General features: G+C 31.4%; 2 protein-coding genes across 3 annotated transcripts; one reads left to right on the top strand and one right to left on the bottom strand.

The window, feature by feature from the left end:
* The first annotated feature begins 8545 nt into the window (after positions 1-8545).
* Positions 8546-15299, top strand: TGA02 (bZIP transcription factor 2). Of its 2 annotated transcripts, none has more exons than XM_006574815.4 (11): positions 8546-8974; positions 9139-9242; positions 9774-9853; positions 9971-10174; positions 10958-11014; positions 11115-11174; positions 11795-11872; positions 11954-12005; positions 12890-13161; positions 13659-13904; positions 14865-15299. In XM_006574815.4, exons 1-11 carry the CDS (start codon positions 8892-8894, stop codon positions 15009-15011), a joined length of 1383 nt encoding a protein of 460 aa, XP_006574878.1. In that variant the 5' UTR covers positions 8546-8891; the 3' UTR covers positions 15012-15299. The 2 variants fall into 2 exon arrangements, with proteins under 2 accessions (XP_006574878.1, XP_006574877.1); XM_006574814.4 differs by having other exon boundaries at positions 8555-8974; positions 10958-11035.
* A 441-nt stretch (positions 15300-15740) lies between these two features.
* LOC106797816 (uncharacterized) lies at positions 15741-16586 on the bottom strand. The gene is made up of 2 exons (XM_014772977.3): positions 16178-16586; positions 15741-15979 (listed from the first exon to the last, which is right to left on the bottom strand). The coding sequence occupies exons 1-2, from the start codon at positions 16479-16481 to the stop codon at positions 15927-15929; spliced, it is 357 nt and encodes a 118-aa protein (XP_014628463.1). The 5' UTR covers positions 16482-16586; the 3' UTR covers positions 15741-15926.
* Between the last annotated feature and the right edge of the window lie 4576 nt (positions 16587-21162).

The following is a 21162-nucleotide window of genomic DNA, read 5'->3' as shown; positions in this document are numbered from 1 at the left end:
ATGCCTACTAATGAGCTTAAGTGTATTTAGAAAAGATAAGTTGTGTAAATAGTACCAATTGAAGTAAAATCAGGGCTGTCATTGAAGTGACAAAAATATCATAAGAAGGGGGTTGAACTAAGGTTTTAAAAACTTTTTAATTCTTCTTTGAAAACAAAAAAGGTTTTGATGTAAGTTCAAAATAAGTCAATTTAGAATAAAGAACTATTTTGAGCTCATAATGAAAATTCAAGTTGCTTAGAATGAATGCAAGTAATTATGGAAAATGGGTTCTTTTGCAGTTCACAACTTTTGTTTCAAAGAGAGTTATTTATATAAAATGACTTTGATGAAAACAAGTTTAGTTTTATATGTTAGTGAGAAAAGATTTGTCTAGTTTAGTGTTTAATCAAAATAGTTAACATATCTGTCTAAAAATCAAAGTAAAGAGAGAGAAGGAGAACCCATAGTGATTTTTAAACTACTTCACCTTAACCTTGGGTTACGTCCAACCCTCATTCTTGAAGATGATATTTAACTATCACAACCAGCCATTGTTGAACCAACAACTACTAGATTTCAACAACCTACCAACACTCCCACTGAACTTCCAACCAAGCCTTAATTATACCAGTTACATTATTGGATTTCAACTTAGCCAACCACCGCTAGACATATTATAGTAATGGGTATTTCTATGTTTACTGCATAGATTATAGATCTTCACCTCAAAGAGGGATTGCACTCAAGAATAAAGTCTCTCACTTCTATCTAATATCTATTACAGATTTACAAGCACAATACAGAAGTGGGTCACTCTTATAGAGAGGGTTGTAGCAAAAAATTGAGATTTATCATTGAGAGATTTTTGCTCAAGTTGTTATTTTTTGGAATGCTTAAACTTCTTGAAGATGCCCCTAAAAAAAACCTCATAAAGCTCCCAAGAAGACAGTTGAAGTGGGCTCCACTCAATTCAAAATCTTTTGGAGCAAGTAGGTACACCTGATAGTTCTTATGAAGTGACAACTTGTAGAGCCATTCTAAGGTAGTCATTATGAGGTTCCTATTTCGAGGAACCTTTCTTATGAGCATTCTGAAGTATCATCATAATAACGATTATGATGTTTGTTGAGAAAGAATTCATACTTGATAAATTTTGTTGATGAAGTTCAATCTGATATTCCATTCTGAAGTAGCACAACTTCATCAAAATTAATGCTTCTTCACAACTCCAAGCATTCTGAACTAGATTGTTTTATAAACATTAAGTGAAAATTCAATTGTTGGTCTATTAGTGTTATGTCCAAGGTCAGACTATGCCGTATCTCCAGTCTTCTATTCTGATGCTTCTTATGGACAAATCTTTCTTTCTTTAGTCTTGCATTAACTAATGCACTTAGCATATTGAAGTGCCTTCAAACATTGAAATTCTTTCCAACTTCAACCTTCTCATGTGCCCTCTGTATGTGTGATATCATATGGAAGATTTGATGTTGTTCCTTGAAAATCATTCTGAGGTAGTCATTCTGAACTCCATTCTGAAGTTCAGTCTTCAAAGTCATGCTCTTAATCATTCTAATGAAGACCATGTGTTAGCTTCATTCTAATGCTTGACGCTCTCTATGTAGTCTTTGATTTGAGACCTTGTTGTTTACTACAATGTCATGGATGAGTACTTAGAGGGATGAAATATTCATCATGTTATGATGGGCTTCAAGATTTTTTTTGAATTTACAACATACTAATAGTTTTATCATTGAATTCTTATGAGCAAACTTTTTTAGAATCATTTTGAGTATCTCAAAATGAACATATTTGTTCTTTAATAATTTTATCACCGAAACACTTGAACAAAATCGTAGTAATCTCTTAAACCCATTATCCTATCAATTTGCTTAACGAATTATTTGTCATGATGAAAACTAGGGATATGGATTAAAAAATCTTCCATTTTTTTATGATGACAAATCTTTAAGAGCACATTGAAAGATGACACTACCATTCTGGGTGTTTTAATTTATAACTCCCCATAGGAGTGTGAATTAGTTTTGTTTCATTTTAATTAAGTGAGGAGGCTCCCCTCAATTCACGCACTATACATATTATGACTCAAATCATATCAAAATGTAGAAAAACAAACAGAACACAAAAAATTATACATATTGAGGATTTAATTATCTTAATACTTTCCAAATAGTCTTTTCAAACTACTTTGTTAATTGTTAACAAATATATTTACCCAACAAAGTACAAAAGTAATTGAACAATTAATGATGTATTTAATTTTCAAGCATAAAAAATTCCTATGATTATAGACTAATAGGAAATAACATATTTCTTTGAGTCAAACATATGTTCAAGAGTTTCGAGCAGAAAAATAAACATGCTATAAGATTTTAGGCTTGTTTTCTTTTGAATTAAGGTTTATTTTATTATATCATAAACAAGTTTTATTGTAAAAATTGTTCCTGGAATCAATTTGAACACACATTTTAGTTACATTGAATAATTCAATATCAATTTCATTAAAATAATTCTTGTTGGATTGAAGAGTGAGTAAATGGTCTTGTAATATTAGATAAATCAGTGCATGTTGAGCAACATATAAGTGACAAAGACTCATGTACCTAATACCTTAAGGTTTTTTAATAGACTTATGGTGTCAAGTTCACTTGTGTGATTTTTTTGTGGTTCATCAATGAAGATCTCTCAGTGTTTTATCCCATAGTATTCCATAATAAGTGATATCAAAGTCAATGTTTCAACCTTTTTTTGATAATGACGATGCTTTATTAAGAAGAAGGGCCAATAGGCCTAACATCATCAAAGTTGATGTTTCACCCTAGTGATTGACTTCAATGACTATTGAGTAATAGTAAAATTAATGGTAGATCCGTGTATGAAAATCCCTTGTATTAAAAGTATTTCTTTTAGTGATGTGGAGGTCAGGCAATATGTCCTATTGATGTTAGCTAAAAATGACATGGTCCATTGAATACTCATGGATAGAAAAGCTTTTGCTTAAGGAAAACATACCATGTGAAAGAGACTCACACTTGACACCAATGAATCCACAGAGGAGGCAATGGGGGCAATTGCCCACACAAAGTAATTTTTTTAGGCAAAATTGCAAAATTGGTCCTCCTACATGTCTCCAATTTTGATTTTGGCCCCTCTTTAAAATTATTCACGCATTTAGTCCTCCTTTTATATCCAATTATGCAATCTTGGTCTCCCAGCCCAGATTTGGATGTTGACCGTTAGCAACTTACGTTGACTGACACGTGTCAACTTTTGAAGAGTCTGTCAAAGGGTGCATGATTTTTAACCCAATAACATTTTTACCCCAAGCCTTGAATGGTAATATCGTAAATTCTTCTATATATTCTCTCTAAAAATCCCAAATTGGAACTGCGAACCCTAAGGCAATCTCGTGTGCGTGAGGGCTTGTTGTTGATTGTTGACGGTGGTGTTCGTGTGCATGAGGTGTCGCTATTGATTGTCATAGGGAGATGGAAGTGCCTTTTCTTTGCAAGCAAGTTAGGTTATTTTATTGAAGTTTTCTTTATATTATAATGACGGATTGTTGACCTTTGTGGGGTATGTTTGTTGATGTGGTCCATAGAGTGTTTTCCAGTGTGATTTTTTTTTCAGGTTATGGGGTCCACAGGGTGTTTGGTGCTTTTTTTTGTTGTTGTGGTGGTCCCTTATGTCTTCTTTGGTAGGGTGGTCCCAATTTTGTCTTCCACGAGGTGCGTGCTTATTTTTTTTATCAACAACCCTTCATTGGTTATCGTTTAACTTGGAAACATGAATGATGATTTTTTTTTGTGGTGGTCCCAATTTTGGCTTTTGTTTTTGTTTTCTTGTGAAAACCTTTGGTGGGTGTCATTTTTATTCATTTTTTGGGCTTTGTTGTCGTTCATGATTTTTTATTTATTTAATTTACATCTTCAATGGGTTTAATTGAATAAAGCCATTTGCTTATGTTAATAATATAAATTTTTTGCAGGCACCCCGAAGAACAAACAGTGAGGTTAAAGATTCACCATGGTGGGATGTTTATTTATAAGCCATTTAATGTGCATATCAATGGTCAGATCGTTGAAGAAGAATGGGGTTGGAATGTGGATATTATGTCCTATATTGACTTCATGAAGTTGATTAACTCTCTTGGGTACAAATCATTCAAGTGCTTATGGTATAGGGACCCCCAAAAAGCACTCAGCAGAGGGTTGAAGCCACTTAATTGTGACTTTAATATTTTGCAATTGGCTGAAGATGTTTTTGGTTTTGATGTGGTTGAAGTGTATGTGGACCAGGAGGTGTTTGACAAATCTGCAAAAAAAGTCGAATAATGTGAAGGGAGATGAGGTTGATGTAATTGATGGAGTGGAGGCTGAAGCAGTGGTAGAGGGTGAAGATGAGGCTGGGGGGCAGGTTAATGGATAACCTTTGGTTGAGGTTCAGGTTGATGAACAAGGTTTGGTGGAGGTTCAGGTGCAGGGTGAAGATGAGGCTGGTGTTGTAGGTGAGATGGAGGTTGTTGTTGAGGGTGTGATGGAGGATTATGTTGAGGCTGAGGAAGATGATGATGATACCAGTGGTTGTAGTGAAGTTTTAGATAGTGACTTTGAAGAAAGCTGGGATTGGACAAAATCGTTGGACCCTCAGACATTTAGTCGGAGTAGTCGCCCAACATTTGAGACTAATGAAGTAGGCTTAACAAATTCTGATTTTGATGATGAAGATGGATACTCTGATGAGTTGGATACTCCAGATGAAAGTGACGATGAAGGTCCTCCAAAAGTTAGATTTCCTCATTTTAAGGTGCCTGAAAATGATGAAGATGTAAAGTTTAAGGTAGAGTTGCAATTCATTAATAAGAAACAAATTCTAGAGGCTATCAAAACCTTTGCTATAATGTCTAAGAAGAATATGAAGGTTAAAAAAAATGACAACAAGAGAGTCATTGCAATCTGTAAATAAAAGGGTTATCCCTTCTAGTTATGGGTCAACAAGTCCATTCAAGCGAGTTATTGGCAGGTAGTGACATTCAAAGATGATCGTTGTTACTTTAGAACTGCCAAAAATAGTAAGGCTACACTTGACTAGGTGGCAAAAAGGTTGATGTCTTTATTAATGCATACTCCCGACATGAAGCTAAAAGCCTTAATTGCTTATGCTGTAGAAAAATGGGGATTCATCTTGACTATGGATCAGGCATACATAGCAAAGGTTAGGGCAATGGAAAAAATTGAAGGTGCAACCAGAGATCAGTATAAACATTTGAGAAGTTATGTTGCTGAGATAATAGAAAAAAACAAGAACAACCCTCTGAAGATCAAATGTGACTTAACTCCTCATGGTCCTGTGTTTGAACGTATCTATGTATGGCTGGAGACTTGTAAGAGTGCATTTGCAACCACTTGCAGGCCTTTGATAGGATTGGATGGCTACTTTCTGAAAGGAGAATATGGTGGCTAATTGTTGTTTGCAGTAGGTAAAGATGGAAACAATCAAATGTTTCCTATGTAATGCACTCTTGTGTAATTATGTTTTGTTGTTTAGTTCAAGTTACTACTTTGTTTAGTACAGATTTCAGTCTCTATTTTGTTCTTAAAACTCAAGTTAAATCTACTTTCTAGTGAAAACAAACCACTAACGAGTGGGCAGAGTACAAAAAACCAACTTATCACCATTTGTCCAATTAGGCTTTTGGAACTTGCTACTTATCACCATTTGTACAAAAAACCAACTGCATAAACCACTAACGAAACACAATTTGTCCAATTTCAGTGAAAACAAATTTCAAAGTTGAATACTAAATCAATACCAAAGTTGAAAACCAACGAAATCTTCTTTCATTAACATAATTCAATAATTACAATGGGAATAGTACAAAAAACCAACTTATCACCATTACTTTCAAATTATACCATTACATAAACAAAACACTAACAACCAAATTCTTCCTAAACCATTACATAATCAAAACACTAACAACCAAATTATCACCAATATATCACATTCCCTTGCAACATAATTAAAACACCAGCTAGCAAACATAGACCCAAGAAAAAACCAATCCAATTCCTAAAATTTTTCCCTTCATCTTCATTTCACTGATCTTGGTTTGCAAATCCTTTTCCCTCAAGTTTAATTCGTCAACCTTCTTCATCAATGCTACAATGATCCTCTTCTAACGACTATTCACAATTGGATCATGCCACTCAAAATAATTACACCTTTTCCTACCTATAACCTATGTGCCCAAAATAAACAAAAATAATCAACAAATAAACCATAGCATAACCCATGATATACATTATTCCTTACCTTGTATAGACCACAACAATAAAAATGCATCCCTGGATTATCCTTAGTCCACGATGTCACCAGTGGAGCCTCTATGTTACACAAACACATCACGCGACTTCAGGACTCTGAGGTGTACGGCGAGGAACTCCTTTCCATGGGAACAGTGCCGACGACGACGTGCTTCAGGCGACAACCACGTTTTTCAACCACCACCTCCGACACCCAAACAGGACGACACTCTTGCTTCTAAAAACCAACTAGGCGATGACGATGAGGCAAAAAGCTTACGGGTTTGGGATTTCCATAACCCATAAGGTTAGCGATTTTCCTCGAAGAAAAGAATCAGGCAACGACGAACAAGCAACAACCTTAAGGGGTTGCAATTGCCCATGAAATCATGCGACAACTTAGGGGTTACCTCAAAGAATGCATAAGCTTGGTGGTTGCCACTGGCCGCAGAACATTTTAGGGATTTTGTGATACGAGGGTTTTAGGTATTTTGATTAGGTTTTAGGGTTACTGTAAAATAAAATTTACCACACTCAGCTAAAAATCGTGCACCCTTTGATGAACTCCTCAAAAGTTGACACGTGTCAGTTGACGTAAGTTGCTAACGATCAATGTCCAAATCTGGGCTGGAGGACCAAGATTGCGTGATTGGATATAAAAGAAGGACTAAATGCATGAATAATTTTAAAGAGAACCAAAATCAAAATAGGAGACAACTAGGGGGATCAAATTTTCAATTTCGTCTTTTTTTACTTAATATGTCAAGTAATAATTTTTTGTTGCCATAAAAAAATAAGTGTTGTCCCCATAAAATAATTATTTTAAGAAATGAATCTAAAAATTATAAAAGATAAAAAAATAGTACTAATTTTACTCAGAAAAATAAATTGGTTCTAACTTTACCCGCTTAACCTTTTTTTTCCCCAACTATTTCTAGTTTGTCTAATTTTTCTATTACCTAATATAAAAATGCATTGAAGACATTTATAATTTGTAGAAGTTTAGATGTTTTGGTTTTTTGTTTGGCATGAGATTATGTCTTTTGTAAAAAATTATAATATTTCTTGTCTGTAAAAATATTATAAATTATTGTTTTTGCCCAATAAAATTTTTTTTTGTATCCGCCACTACACTTGAGAGATAGATTATTGGAGTATAAGTAAGTTCCATATTAGATAGGAATGAACATGTTGAACAACATATAAATCACAATGACTTATATACCTTATGCCTTTAGGTTTTGGATTGGATGAGGTGTTGAGTTAGTTGTGTGGTTCACTCATGGCATATGGATGTATATCTTTTATGTGTTTTATTCCTTGTATTCCTTTTTTTTTTTACACAACCCCTTGTATTCCCTGACAAGTTGTATTAGAGTTGACAGTGCAACCAAGTGATTGACTTAGACAAGTATTAATTCATAGGATGTGGAAGTTAGGTTATTGCATATTAATGTGAGGTAATGGTAGTGCAAGTACTTTATTATTATCATTGAATACTCGTAGATAAAAAGACTTTCGCTTGAAAGACATTCCAACTTCAAAACAACCGAGCACCTTATCTCCCACATCAACATCATTCCATGTAAAATTAAGAAAAAAATTGGTACACTTAATACTTGGATGAGAAGAATTTTTTGAAGTATATACTTGCATGAGAATTTTTTTTGAAAGACAGAACATTTTTTTTAATTTGCTTACATAGGTAACCTAATAATTTTTTTATGGATAAATATTAGTTGGTTAGTTATTAGTGAAGGGACTTCAATCTACAGCTTCTTTCTTTTTTTATAACCAAATCAATCTTATAATTGGTGATGGACAATAAAAAGTTGACTTTTAAAATAAAAAGTTTTTGTTTTAAATTTTAATTTTAAACTTTTTTTTCTCTTGTTATTTTAAGCCGTAGTGGAGTAAGGGATATAAGTTACATTGCAAGTTATGTCTCACAAATTCGAATCTGGCCACTTTTTTATACGAATTCACACATCACTGTTCACCGTTATTATTCTCTTTTGCTAACAAAAGCACTGTGTAGGTGAATGTGTCCACTAGCTTTAACCCCTCTTCTTTTACATTTCTAAATTTTAATGCCCCTTTGGTGAGTGGCCAAACTACTACTTAGGAATAATCACCACCTTTATTACATGAAAAAAACAGCACAACACAACACCATGTCACGTAGGTAGGAACTATATAGGACTAGGAATAAAAAGGCACGAAGGAGACGTCTAATGGGGAAGAGATTGAGATGGTCATTGAACAGTGTGTGACTGTGTCTCAGAGGCATTGGAAAAATAAAATCCCAAGTCAGATAGCAATAATAATAATAAACACCCTACTACCTCAAATAATAATATAAATATATAAATAATATAAATAAATAAAACAAAAGTACCAACATGCCATTCTCTTCTTAAAGACACAGCAGGATCTTCTTACCTTCTCACACTACCTTGTTCTTGTTCCTATATTCTTCTTCTGTCTCAACACAACAACATACAGAACTTCATAGTCATGATGCTGCTGCTGCTTTTGTAACGAGTGAAACTAAACACTTTGGTTTTGGTTTGCACTAGTTTGATGAAAAATATGCAAGGCTTCAAGACAGCACAACAGCCAAGTTCACAACAACAACTCTATTGTCACTCTTCCTTCTTGCTTAGGTATGTTACGTAACTTTTCTGGTCACCCTTTTGTTTGTTTATTTCTTTTTTTTATTATTCTTTTTGGTATCTCTTTGTGTGCAACGAAGTTATGCCGTGTTTTGGTGTTAGGGAATTTTTTTTTTTTTTTTTTGCTGAAACAGAGTGTCTCTGTTTTGAAACAGGGGAAACGACCCTAACCGAAACACAACGCGATTCTCTGATCTTGGGGAGCTTCACCATTCCTCTAGTGTTTTTCATCATGAAGATGCTGCGGATTTAAGCTCAAGTAACCCACTCTCACTATTATATATGGTTGCACCGTATAAACAAAGTGAATGGTTTAGTGTTTTATTTTAATATGATAATAAATTTTTGGCTTAAATAACTTTTGGGTCTTTGATATATACTCTGATTTTCATTTTGAGTTCTTCATAAATTATGATAAATTATGTCGTTATCTTCAGTTAAGAGATGACATGATACCATTTCAATCGCTAATAGATATTGGAAGAACTTTTAATATACGATTGACCCATAACAATGAAAAAATTTATGAAGGACACAAATTGGGTATATATCATGATGTCAAATATATTTAAGTCTAATTTATTTTTATAACTTTATGAGAGAGCTTTTGAAATAACAAGCGATTATTATTTTTCTTTCTAAATACATGTTAAGTATAAATTTAAGTGAAGTAATCACATCATGAGATTACATGGTTACCAATATTTTTGAAGTTTTTACATGACATGCATCGTTTGTGTGTGTGTGTTTGTTATGGTGTGAATGATTTCAATTTTGTACTCTTTTGCAGGTTCTATGTTTAGTGTGAAGTCGAACAATGTTGTTGGTGGTAGTAACATACAGTATGGGACATTGAACACATTGAGCACGGTGGTTTTTCTTCTTCTTACTCTTTTCCATTGTTGTAGGAACATGGTAGATGAGTTTTGTTTTGTGAGGGTCTTGTGTGATTGAAATTTTTGGGTTTTAAATGTTGTGTTTGTGTAGAATGTTGGGTCTGCGGAGATTGGTACAAGTGTGCGAGGGTGCATGGATACAGGGCAGCAACTGATGTATCACAAAGGAGTGACTACGGCAGCCTTGCCTTTGGGGAATGGTCAAGTTGAGAATTGGGATGATTCAGGCCTAGCTGATAATAGCCAACAGACTGATCATACCTCCACAGATATTGACACTGATGATATAATCCAAGTAAGTGGTCTTTCTCAATCATGTGTTGAATGTTTTGGACATACAAGTATATTTCATTAATTGATTTGCACTTTGTTTTTTTTTTTTAGTTGGGGTGGTGTGGATCGGAGCATAATTTAAAATATTTTTAGTGAGAATTTTTGTTCAATACTTTGTTTATAACTGTTTTTCCTGAAAAAAAATATCAGGGATTTTGGTTTTAGTCCTACCAAGAGTCTTATTCAGTTTTGCTAGACACTAAAAGCACGTGATTTTGTTGTTTTTTGGGACAACACATGGATGAAACATTTTTATAGGGACTAAACTCTTCTACTGGAATTGAATAATACTTTCTTTAGAAGTGGCTTTGGGTTCAATCATGAAGTTTAAATAAATGATAGGGTGTGTTAATCTTTGTATACACGTTAGATCAAGTGCATGTGCGTTCCAAATCAGTGTTTGAGAAGCAAGAAATTCTTGCTTCCATGGATTGGAGCAAGAGTGCTTGTATACATGTTTGAGCCTATTGAACCTGAAAACAAACAGGCTAATAGAAATATATTTTTAATTTTTATTGCAGCAGATTTATGTTTTGGATGAATAAGTTTTTTTTTTTATGGGTAAATGTTAATTATTAATTTGTTAGTTTTTTATTAAGAGGAGGAGTCTAACCAGCAACCTTTCTCTCATTTATTTTATTCTTAACCACCCAATCAACCTTATATCTCCTTGCATCCGTTAATAGTTTTGGATGAATAAGTGAATCTTGATGATCTCTGATAGTGTTTTTTATCCTTGTATTAGTGCAATAGAGTCAAGAATGGGACACGAATGGTTGTGCACTCCAAGGATGCGACAAAGGTGAAACCTGGAGATCAAAAGGTTGTGTTTTCTTACAACTTGTAGCTACTGGTTTGTGTTTCATTACTGATGCGTTGTTTGTTTGGATGCCCTTTTCTAGACCCTTCGTAGACTGGCTCAGAATCGGGAGGCTGCAAGGAAAAGTCGGTTAAGGAAAAAGGTAATTGCTTCAAAGTATTAAAAATTGGATTGATCTCATTTTATACCTTGATATGTGGGAAACAATAAATGAGATCTTTTTGTTAAGCCAATCCGTACCCCTTTCCATTAGTATCTTTATCTATGGTTGATGAATAGAGTTGCCAATTCATTGACTACTTTGAAGATATGTGTACAATGTAGAAAACCATGATAGAATGGTACAAGTAATAAAATCACATAAATTTCTTATGAAAATTATCTAGCTTAAATATGTTTAAGGTCCCTATTAATTGATCAAATTTTATTTTGGATTACTAATAAAAAAAAATTATTATTGAATTGTTGATATATTAAAATTTTTGTTTCAGTTCCTATTATCAATTAAGTGATAAAATATTATCTTACAAATTGATCTTCTTAATATTATTAATGGTTGTGATGATGTCACGTCATCACTTAATTATCGACTAAGATTCAAAACAAAAGTTTTTATATATCATGAATTCAGGAATAAAATTCAATCATTTAGCAGGCATCTTAAACATATTTAACCCAAATTATCTAAGGTTTAATTTAGTGGGTTCAAGATTTTAAGTGGAACACATTTGATTCATCTTTAGGTTTTTTGGTTTTAAATAGGCATATGTACAACAGTTGGAGAGCAGCCGAGTCAAGCTTGTGCATTTAGAGCAAGAACTTCAACGAGCACGTCAGCAGGTATAACGAGTTCAAGATTTCCGGTTGATAATCGAAGATAATTTGATTTTATTATCTAAATAGGTTTCTATTTCAATGCAGGGTATATTTATTGCGACTCCAGGGGATCAAGGTCATTTGGCTGTTGGAAATGGTACTTAGACTTTTCTAGAGAATTATTTCCTTTAGCAGCAAGAAACATGTTACATCAATATATAACTGAACAGCTCTTGCGTTCTCTTGAAATTTTAGTAGACAAATATACGAACACATCTTCAATCCAAATGCAAAAATCATAGAAATAATGCATTTACAACTTCAATGGAAATTCATGTGAACTCGGTGAAATTCAAACATGAAATCTTGCGACAGCTTCAAATATCAACAGCCTTATGCAGTTATGCTAATTGTTATCACAGATTTATAGTGCTAATAAGGGAAATTGGTTCCCAAATTGCATTAGATGTATGAAGTATACTAATTTTGTTAAAGTTCTTACATGATGGTCCATGTGATAAGGATGAACTATGGGTTGATGTCGATGTTATAAATCATTTGACTTATCTAACATACCAATTATAAGTATTTTTTATCACACTGGTTGTCTGGCTAAGTTCTTGGTTTTGTTACACTTACTTCTTGTGTATTCATACATAGATAATATGTTGTTTGATACTATGGTTTTGGTGTGGTTGGGGTATAAATACTTTCGGCTACTTACCATTTCTATTGGCCAAAATAACATAGATTGTTCCTATTTGTGAACCTAAGATTTCATAATGAACGTGCAAATGAGCAGAGGTTCAAATGTGTCATGTTGTGTAAAGTGAAATCTGTAAAAATTTACTTTATCATAGGAGCCTACCAACATTCGCTATTAGTTTTTAAAGTAAAAAAAGTCACACATCTTGACTAAAAGTCTTCGCATATCACTTTTTTTTTAAAGTAAAAAAAATGTTTTTTTTTTTTTTTTTGCTTTAGACCTCACATTCTTGTTGGGTCGGTCCTTTAAGTAATAATATTTATTGAATCTTTCAGGTGCCTTAGCATTTGACATAGATTATGCTCACTGGGTTGATGAGCATCAACGTCTTCTCAACGATCTAAGAACAGCTATAAATTCTCAAATGAGTGATAGTGACTTACATATTCTGGTTGATAGTGTTATGGCACATTACAATGAATTATTTAGGCTAAAGAGCATTGGTGCAAAGGCTGATGTATTACACATACATAATGGGATGTGGAAGACACCTGTGGAAAGATGTTTTATGTGGCTTGGTGGATTACGTTCGTCTGAACTTCTCAAGGTAAAATTGACCAATTAAGTACTTTCATTGTTATTTTAGAATGTAGGTTTGGATTTAACTCAATTTTAAAAATTAACTCATGAGGTGAGGATTGTACCTTAATTGTATATTTTATCTTGGTTTTATTTCTAGTTAATGTGGGACTTGTGTTTTTTTCAATACATCTCTTCACATTCAACACTTTTTGGGTTTGATGCATGGATAAAATGATACCAGAATCTATCCCAGATTCATTCAAAGGGTCACTCGTCGTGTTATTCACGCATCAAATCCAAAAGGTGCTAAATGTGAAGAGGTATATTGAAAGAAATCCAAGTCCTATATTGAGAAGAGATAAGATCAAGACAGAGCATATAAGTGAGGTGTAACTCTCACCTTATAATCTAATTTTTGGGGTCGAGTTAGGTCAAATCCACATTCTAAAATGATAGTAATTAACTTCACTTGTGTACATAATTTGTTTGTTTTTGACTCGTTTCTTGTATTTTGGGTTTCAGATCATCAAGAACCACCTTGAGCCATTAACAGATCAGCAGTTGATGGGAATTTGTAATCTACAACAGTCTTCCCAGCAGGCTGAGGATGCTTTAAATCAAGGCATGGAAGCATTGCAACAATCTCTTGTAGAAATACTTTCCTCTACTTCCCTAGGACCCAATGGTAGTGGAAATGTTGCTGATTACATGGGTCAAATGGCTCTTGCAATGGGCAAGCTTGCTGTTTTGGGGAGTTTTCTTCACAAGGTATGATGTAAAATCACTTTGGGAAGCTAAATTCAATTAGAATTTCTAAATACTCTTTTCAAGTTTTCTCTACTAGTCCTATTTACTAAATGACAAAAAATATTGATTTTTTTTATGTTTTTAATATAGGCATAATTGTACTTTTACTTTTAATTATTTAATTTTTGGCGAATTTCACTTTCAACAAATTAATTTGGTATATTTTATCTCTAACTTTTAAGAAATTTGTGGGTTTTATCCTATGTTATTTTACTCTTAACATAATTGTACTTTTTATCTTCAACTTTTAATTTTTTGACAAATTTTACACCTAATTTTTATATTTATTAATAAATAAATGATTAGGTAAAATTTGTAAATTTCTTAAAAGTTTGGTATAAATGTGCCAAATTAAAAAGTTGAAAATAAAATTCGTCAAATTAAAAAGGTAGAATAAAAATATAATTAAGCCTTTAATATGATTTAAATATATTTGGGTCCCTGATAAATTAATGAGTTTTGTTTTGGGTTCCTAATAATTTTTTTTTTGTCTTGAGTTCCTAATAAAATAAAATTCTTTTTTTTTCCTTTTTATTTTGGTTAGTCCTTCCAATATATATATATTAGAATAACTAAAACCAAAGAATAAGGATCAATTTTTTTTAGTTTTATCAGAGATTTGAGACAATAAAAAAAATATTTGAGACCCAAAATAAAGTTCATTAATTTATTAGACTTAAAACATATTTAAGTCTATATCAACGGGACGGAAGAAAGGAGTGAATCTTAATGCTTAAATTTATTATTCTTTTTTTATTTATATGATGTTTAATCTTTTCATTCATCTGAGATATGAGATTTTACTTCATACTTGTATTCCAACACCTTTCAATTTCATTAACAAAACATTCACCACTACCATGCCCACCATTACAAGTTTATATGAATATTGTTCTGAGTATATATGTTTTATGTTCTTAGGCCGACCTCTTGAAGCAAGAAACTCTTGAACAGCTGCAACGAATCTTGACAACGCGCCAAACCGCTCGAGCCCTCCTTGTCCAAAACGATTACATTTCAAGACTAAGAGCGCTTAGTTCGTTATGGTTGGCGCGCCCTAGAGAGTAGGGACTGGACCTTGCTCTAGTGCATCCTACTACAGGAGTTCCTATGTTGGCTCCAAACTAATTGGCCATTTCTGTTCTAAATTCTAATAGTAACTCAGTCATAGGTTGCTGCCACCAAATACAGTGTTGATAATAATCGATTATACTGTGACGAAACCTTGTTACTGGTAGCTACTAATCTAATTTTCTTTTATGATAGATTGATGGCATGAAAGTTTCTGCGTAAGTTTTTATCAGTTGGAATGTTCTGTATATTGTTAGCAACTTAGCATATTTATGTGGCTATTAATGTGTAAGTGTTACATCTCAAAGTTGAGATTCAGGCGTGAATGCATATCAATATCAACAATCAGGTAGCATTGCATAAAAGCATGATTATTTCTCTCTTTGTACAAAGAATAAAAACATGGCTTTATTGATAGATCAACCACTCCCATTTGCTATCATGCCCAACATATGATATGGTTACGTGATATTCGGAAGATGAGTCCCAATATTTTGCTTTTTTTTTATAAATAAAACTTAAGTCAAGGCTATTACTTCATCATTAAGTTCTGATTAATTAGTACATTTTAAAGCATGTTTTTAGTTACGGTCATTTGATGTTAAAAATAACAAAAAGTTTGATTTGAGAACTTACTGGGAAGATATAAATTAGGTTTTATTTATTATTTATTTATTTCTTATGTCGTCTAAATGCAAATGATGTAAAAAGAATAAAACATGCATTAAACAAGTTCACAAGACTTTAGGCAACTTTATTGTAAATTCTGTACATAGTGCCTCTTAAATTGAGGATCTGGTATAAAAAAATTTCAGCTGCTTCCCATCTTTCCACTTGCAATTTGACCCTTCTCTAAATTATTCAAATAATCTTCAATTTCTACTGAACACAAACTTAGAAATGGTAGTTTCTTCAATACTTATTGGCCACTGGCCTATATATTTGTTTTCTGCTATTCATTGTTCCTGCAAAATTTCAAAAAGTACTCATATGAGCTAAAACTACTTTCTTTTAGTTTGGTCTTAAAAGAATTGAAAGATTAACAAGGGGTCTAGTTCAGTTGGTTGAACTAGCGTGAGTATTGTGAATTTCTTGATATTATGTTTAATTCCTACGGATAAAAAAAAAGAATTGAAAGATAGAAACACACAAGGAATTTGTACCTGGTCTCTGGTGTTTTTTACCAGTCACAACTTGGGGAATGAACACCCCAGTGCCTCTTCCACTCTTCCTCAAATTCACAAGCCATTCAGGTGAACCTGAGCTATGTGTTTCCCATGAGCAAAATTCGTTTGCAAGTGGTGATGTACTTTTATAAGCTAACCTTGTTGAACCATCATCACCAATAATAGCAGCTTGGTTGAAACTTTTTCTTTCTAATAATTCATCATCTTCAGATGTCAATTGCAGAATCTGCCTCTTAATCTCAGCATAGAAAGTGTCATCATCAAATTGTTGTGTCTCCATAGTGATACCTGAAAGATTAATTAAACAAGACCTCTAAAAGGGCTTAACCAATACAGGCTTGTGTTTGTATGAATATATAAAAAAATATATGACTTGGGGACTTAAACAAAGATAGGTAACGAGGTTCATATATATAGATAAAATAAGAGGAAAAAAAAAGGTTATATACTTATAGTATAAAAATCCAGTCATTCAATCATAATTTATTATGTATAATAAATTTGTTGAATTTTAAAATAATTTAAATAGTAATTTATGATTAAATAATTATAAAATTATTTTGTGCATAGATATTAAACTCTAAAATAATCACATGAAAGATAGAAAAAACTCATTTGTTTGTGGACAATGTTTTGGGTCCAAGATCCAAGAAAGCAGGACTGTGTAAGTTTCATTTCAAATAGTGTCCAAATTGGACGAATATGCTATTTTACGTACATTAATATGTCTTTGCTGCCTTGAGTGCTTTAAATTTTAGTATGCAATTATTAAACACATGAGCCAAATTAAATGTATTAGAATTTAGAAGGGATTTGGAGATTACTTTATAGTGACATAATGATGTGGTTATTTCATAGCCAAATACCAACCAACATCAACCATACTTGTAGTTTTGGTTACCATAAAATATTCTTGGTATTGTCTCATAACATTGACTTGATTTGTGCTTTACGGAGTGGCTAAATATCAATTAAGAGTATCAAAATTGGAGGTGGATCGCCACTCACGTAGCATAATTACTCAACTAGCATTAAAAATGTCAAACTTATGCTATATTTGGATTGATTCAGGTATAATCTTTGGAATATTTTTAAAGAGTTTAGTTTAAATATATGAATAATGTAATTATTATGAATTATCATTCTTCTTATGAGTAATTATGAATTACCATGTATCTTAAATTATTAATTTTTGTAATAATTAATTTAAAAGTTATGTGAGATAATTTCTCATTAGTAGCTTAATTTTTTTAATATAGTGTACTGAAATTAAATTTTTTTAAATAATTAAAGTGGAAAAGCAATATGATATTCAAACACTCTGTTCACAATAGCACAATAGGAGGGTTGTCAATTTACTAAGTGAAACATGAGAAATTATTATGTGGTCTAAAACTACCATCTAATTTATAGTTTTGATTGATTTTTATATGACATATAATTAAATGTTATTGATTTTTTAAATTAAAAAACATAAATACATGTTACATAAACATCTGTGAAAATGATAAACTGGTGATGATCTTAGACTATTTAATAGTTTATCATCAAATTATCATATACATTCAATTATGGTCGTAAATAATCGTTAGCTTTGATCTTAAAACTAAGGATTATTATGTAAAAGTTGTCAAACAATACATAAACTACACCTTGGTAATTGAGCTAATTAAAAAGTCATTCCAATAATAATGACGTTTTACTTTTTGAATAATTGATGAGTTAGAAAAATTATATATATATATATATATATATATATATATATATATATATATATATATATATATAATCATTTAAGAAAATTGAGTTTAATATTATTTGAATCAATGCTTTATTGATAATAAAAAAAAGATGAATAAATTTATGTGAACTTTTTCGGATAAATTTGCTTCTCAATTAACTCTCTAAGTCCGGTGATGATAAGTTTTGATAGTTTGTATGAAACTCTAAATTTAAATTTTATTGCTGTAATTATAAAAAAATGTATTTATTAAATGTAACATCTACATATAATAATGTAATATTTTATAATAGAGGAGAGATATGTGTATATGGAGATTACAGGATTTGGTCGGAATGATAAGGACAAATCTGAATTCATCCATCTAATCTATAATGTAGAGAATAAGGCTTAATAACTGTTCAAATTGAAGACTTATTATTAAATTATATGAATTTCATTGTTTTAGTTGATGATATTCACAATATATTAATTATAGAATATATCAAAAATATGTTTCCATATATAATCTTGCGAAGTACTCAAATCTATTGACCAAGGGATTGGATCTACATGATCAAACTAAATACGTTCATGCCTTGGTGTAGCGCCCCTTCGATCATAACATTCTGCGTTAATCATAATATAATTTATTTGTTGAATTTTTTTTTAGATTTAAATATATTTTTAATTCTTGTAATTTATTGTTTTTTATTTTAATTCATGTAATTTTATTTGTTTTATTTTAATCTTTATAAGATGTGTTTGTTTTGTTTTTGGTTCTTAAAATATTTTATATAACACTTTTTTATTGATAAATGTTAATTATTAATTTGTTAGTTTTTTTAGAAAAATAATTGAATCTTAGATTTTTTTTTTTCTTAATCACCTAATCAATCTTATATCTCATGTTTATCTGTTGATAGAGTACTGAAAAATGTTATATTTTCATGACATTCCATTTATTAATGTATCTATTATTTTAAAGATTTTTTTAATGTAATATATTAAAATTATTAAAAATATGAATTTTAAACTAATTAATTATTACTAAGGTCAATAACGTTTAATTATAAAATAATTCATTATTGGATCACAGTATTGCAACTAAATTAATTTGTTAATTTCTATTTAGAGAATTGTCAGTAGAAAATTACTTAACAGAAACTAATTAATTACGAGTGGGAACAAGGTGGAGATGGTTGTTTACATGTTTGAGATTCCTTGGACTTGGAGCACAGCACAGACTGGTGTTGTTGGCTGAAGATTCTGGTGGGCAAACCTGTTTGTGGGGCCCATTAAATTCATTTGTGTTGGGCTTTGGATACCGTTTCATTCGTAGTGAGAGAAAATTCCAACCAGATTCCCTAGCTGTCGCAATCCTAGCGAATTTTGACAAAAAAAACTAACTTAAAAATAAATCTTAAATATATTTTTAATTTAATTAATTTTATAAGTTTATTTTTTTTTAATTTTAGTTCATACAATGGATACAAGGGTTTCAGCCCCTCCCTAAAAACTTTAATAAATATATAATAATTAATGAAATATATACTATTTATAGTAAATGTATATATATATATATATATATATATATATATATATATTAATAGATCTAATAATATATGTTATTAAATGATTATATATTAATCTTTTTATAATATTTGTTGTCATTAATTATAATCTAACCCAAAGAGATATGTATATTAATTAATACATATCATAAGAATGATATTTCTATGTCTTTTTATCAATTGTTATTACCTTGGTTAATTATATGCTTTTGTGTATTATTATAAGTCTCATTTATTTATTTATATATTTTTTGGTGAAGTTATCTATATATCTAATTATTAAGATTATATTATAAACATATTTATATATAATGTTTATATATAATTGTTATAAAATTTGATGACTTTTAGTTATTATGATAAAATATGTTTTTAGTCTTTATATTTTCATTAAATCTTGTGTTAGTTCTCGAAATGTTATATTGAGCAATTTAGTCTTAGAATTTTATAAAAAAACCGTGTTTCACTCATTCTTCACAACTTGAAGTTAAAAAAAATGCAAAAATTAAGGAGTAAGCCCAGAGACTAAAACCATTTTTTTTTTATAAATTCCAGGGACTAAATTACACGATATTGAGCAATTAAAGTATTTTACCCTAGTTATTATTATATCTAATGAATTTATTTCTCTTCTTGATAGATCTCTATCTATTCCCTTAAAGAGTCATATCTCATCCATTTCAAGTCATCACAATATATCATAACTAAGGGGGAAACCATTCACACATAACACAACAGTAACCCAAGGCATTCACGACATCCACATCATCAATTACACAAGTTAGACAAACTAACAATAATGCACTATCAATGAAATGTGATGTTCTTTTCTCTTTTTCATATGCATGTAGTACTAGAAAAACATTTTTCAAAAGAGGCTTAGAAGGACATATAGTAACAAACCCACATGATCACATTACTACACTATCATCGAGACGAGATTTTCTACGGCATGTCAGGGTTGCCTAGTCTTGCAACGATACTTCATCTCATGGGATTAACATCAGCCACAAGAAGATTTCAAACTGAATACCCCCTAAGGACATACTCATACTTCAACTCATTCATGCCCTCCCCGGTTAAGCTTGACCACATCCTAAGACTTAAAAATAATGCGCATTTATGATGCATGTCTTAAACATTCAAGCAGAAGTGGTTCTATTGAACCTCACATCACATATAGTGAGTCCATTCTGGTCTTACATAAGCTAGATAACTCACGGTCAAAATACCACCTAGGCCCATTCTTGCACCACATAGGCTAAGTCAACTGTCAAAATGACATTTAACCACAACTCATAACAACATGGTGGTCCTTACTCCACATGAACTTGAACCGCATATAAATCTTTTCAAAACATTATCATTACATCACTTAATTCACCATGTACACATGAACATCATACATTAGAATTCACACTTTCAAGGTAAAACAAAACATTCAATGATTCCACAACTCTTGTAAATCACCATTCAAATTATAGCCTCAACACACATGTATTCAATGTCAATATTCAATCATGTCATGTATCTAAAATACCTTTTAATCCTATGTTACACACCAATTATGGTATCTATCTACTTTGTATGATGATTGTCATAACATCATTTAAGATTTGAGTATTACTTCTATCAGTTTATGTTACGTGTTTATGATCTTTGTGAGG

This window comes from Glycine max, chromosome 2 (assembly GCF_000004515.6).
Source record: "Glycine max cultivar Williams 82 chromosome 2, Glycine_max_v4.0, whole genome shotgun sequence".
NCBI classification, from domain to species: Eukaryota; Viridiplantae; Streptophyta; class Magnoliopsida; order Fabales; family Fabaceae; genus Glycine; species Glycine max.
The sequence above is the reverse complement of the archived record's forward strand: the minus strand, read 5'-3'. Positions and strand labels throughout refer to the sequence as shown.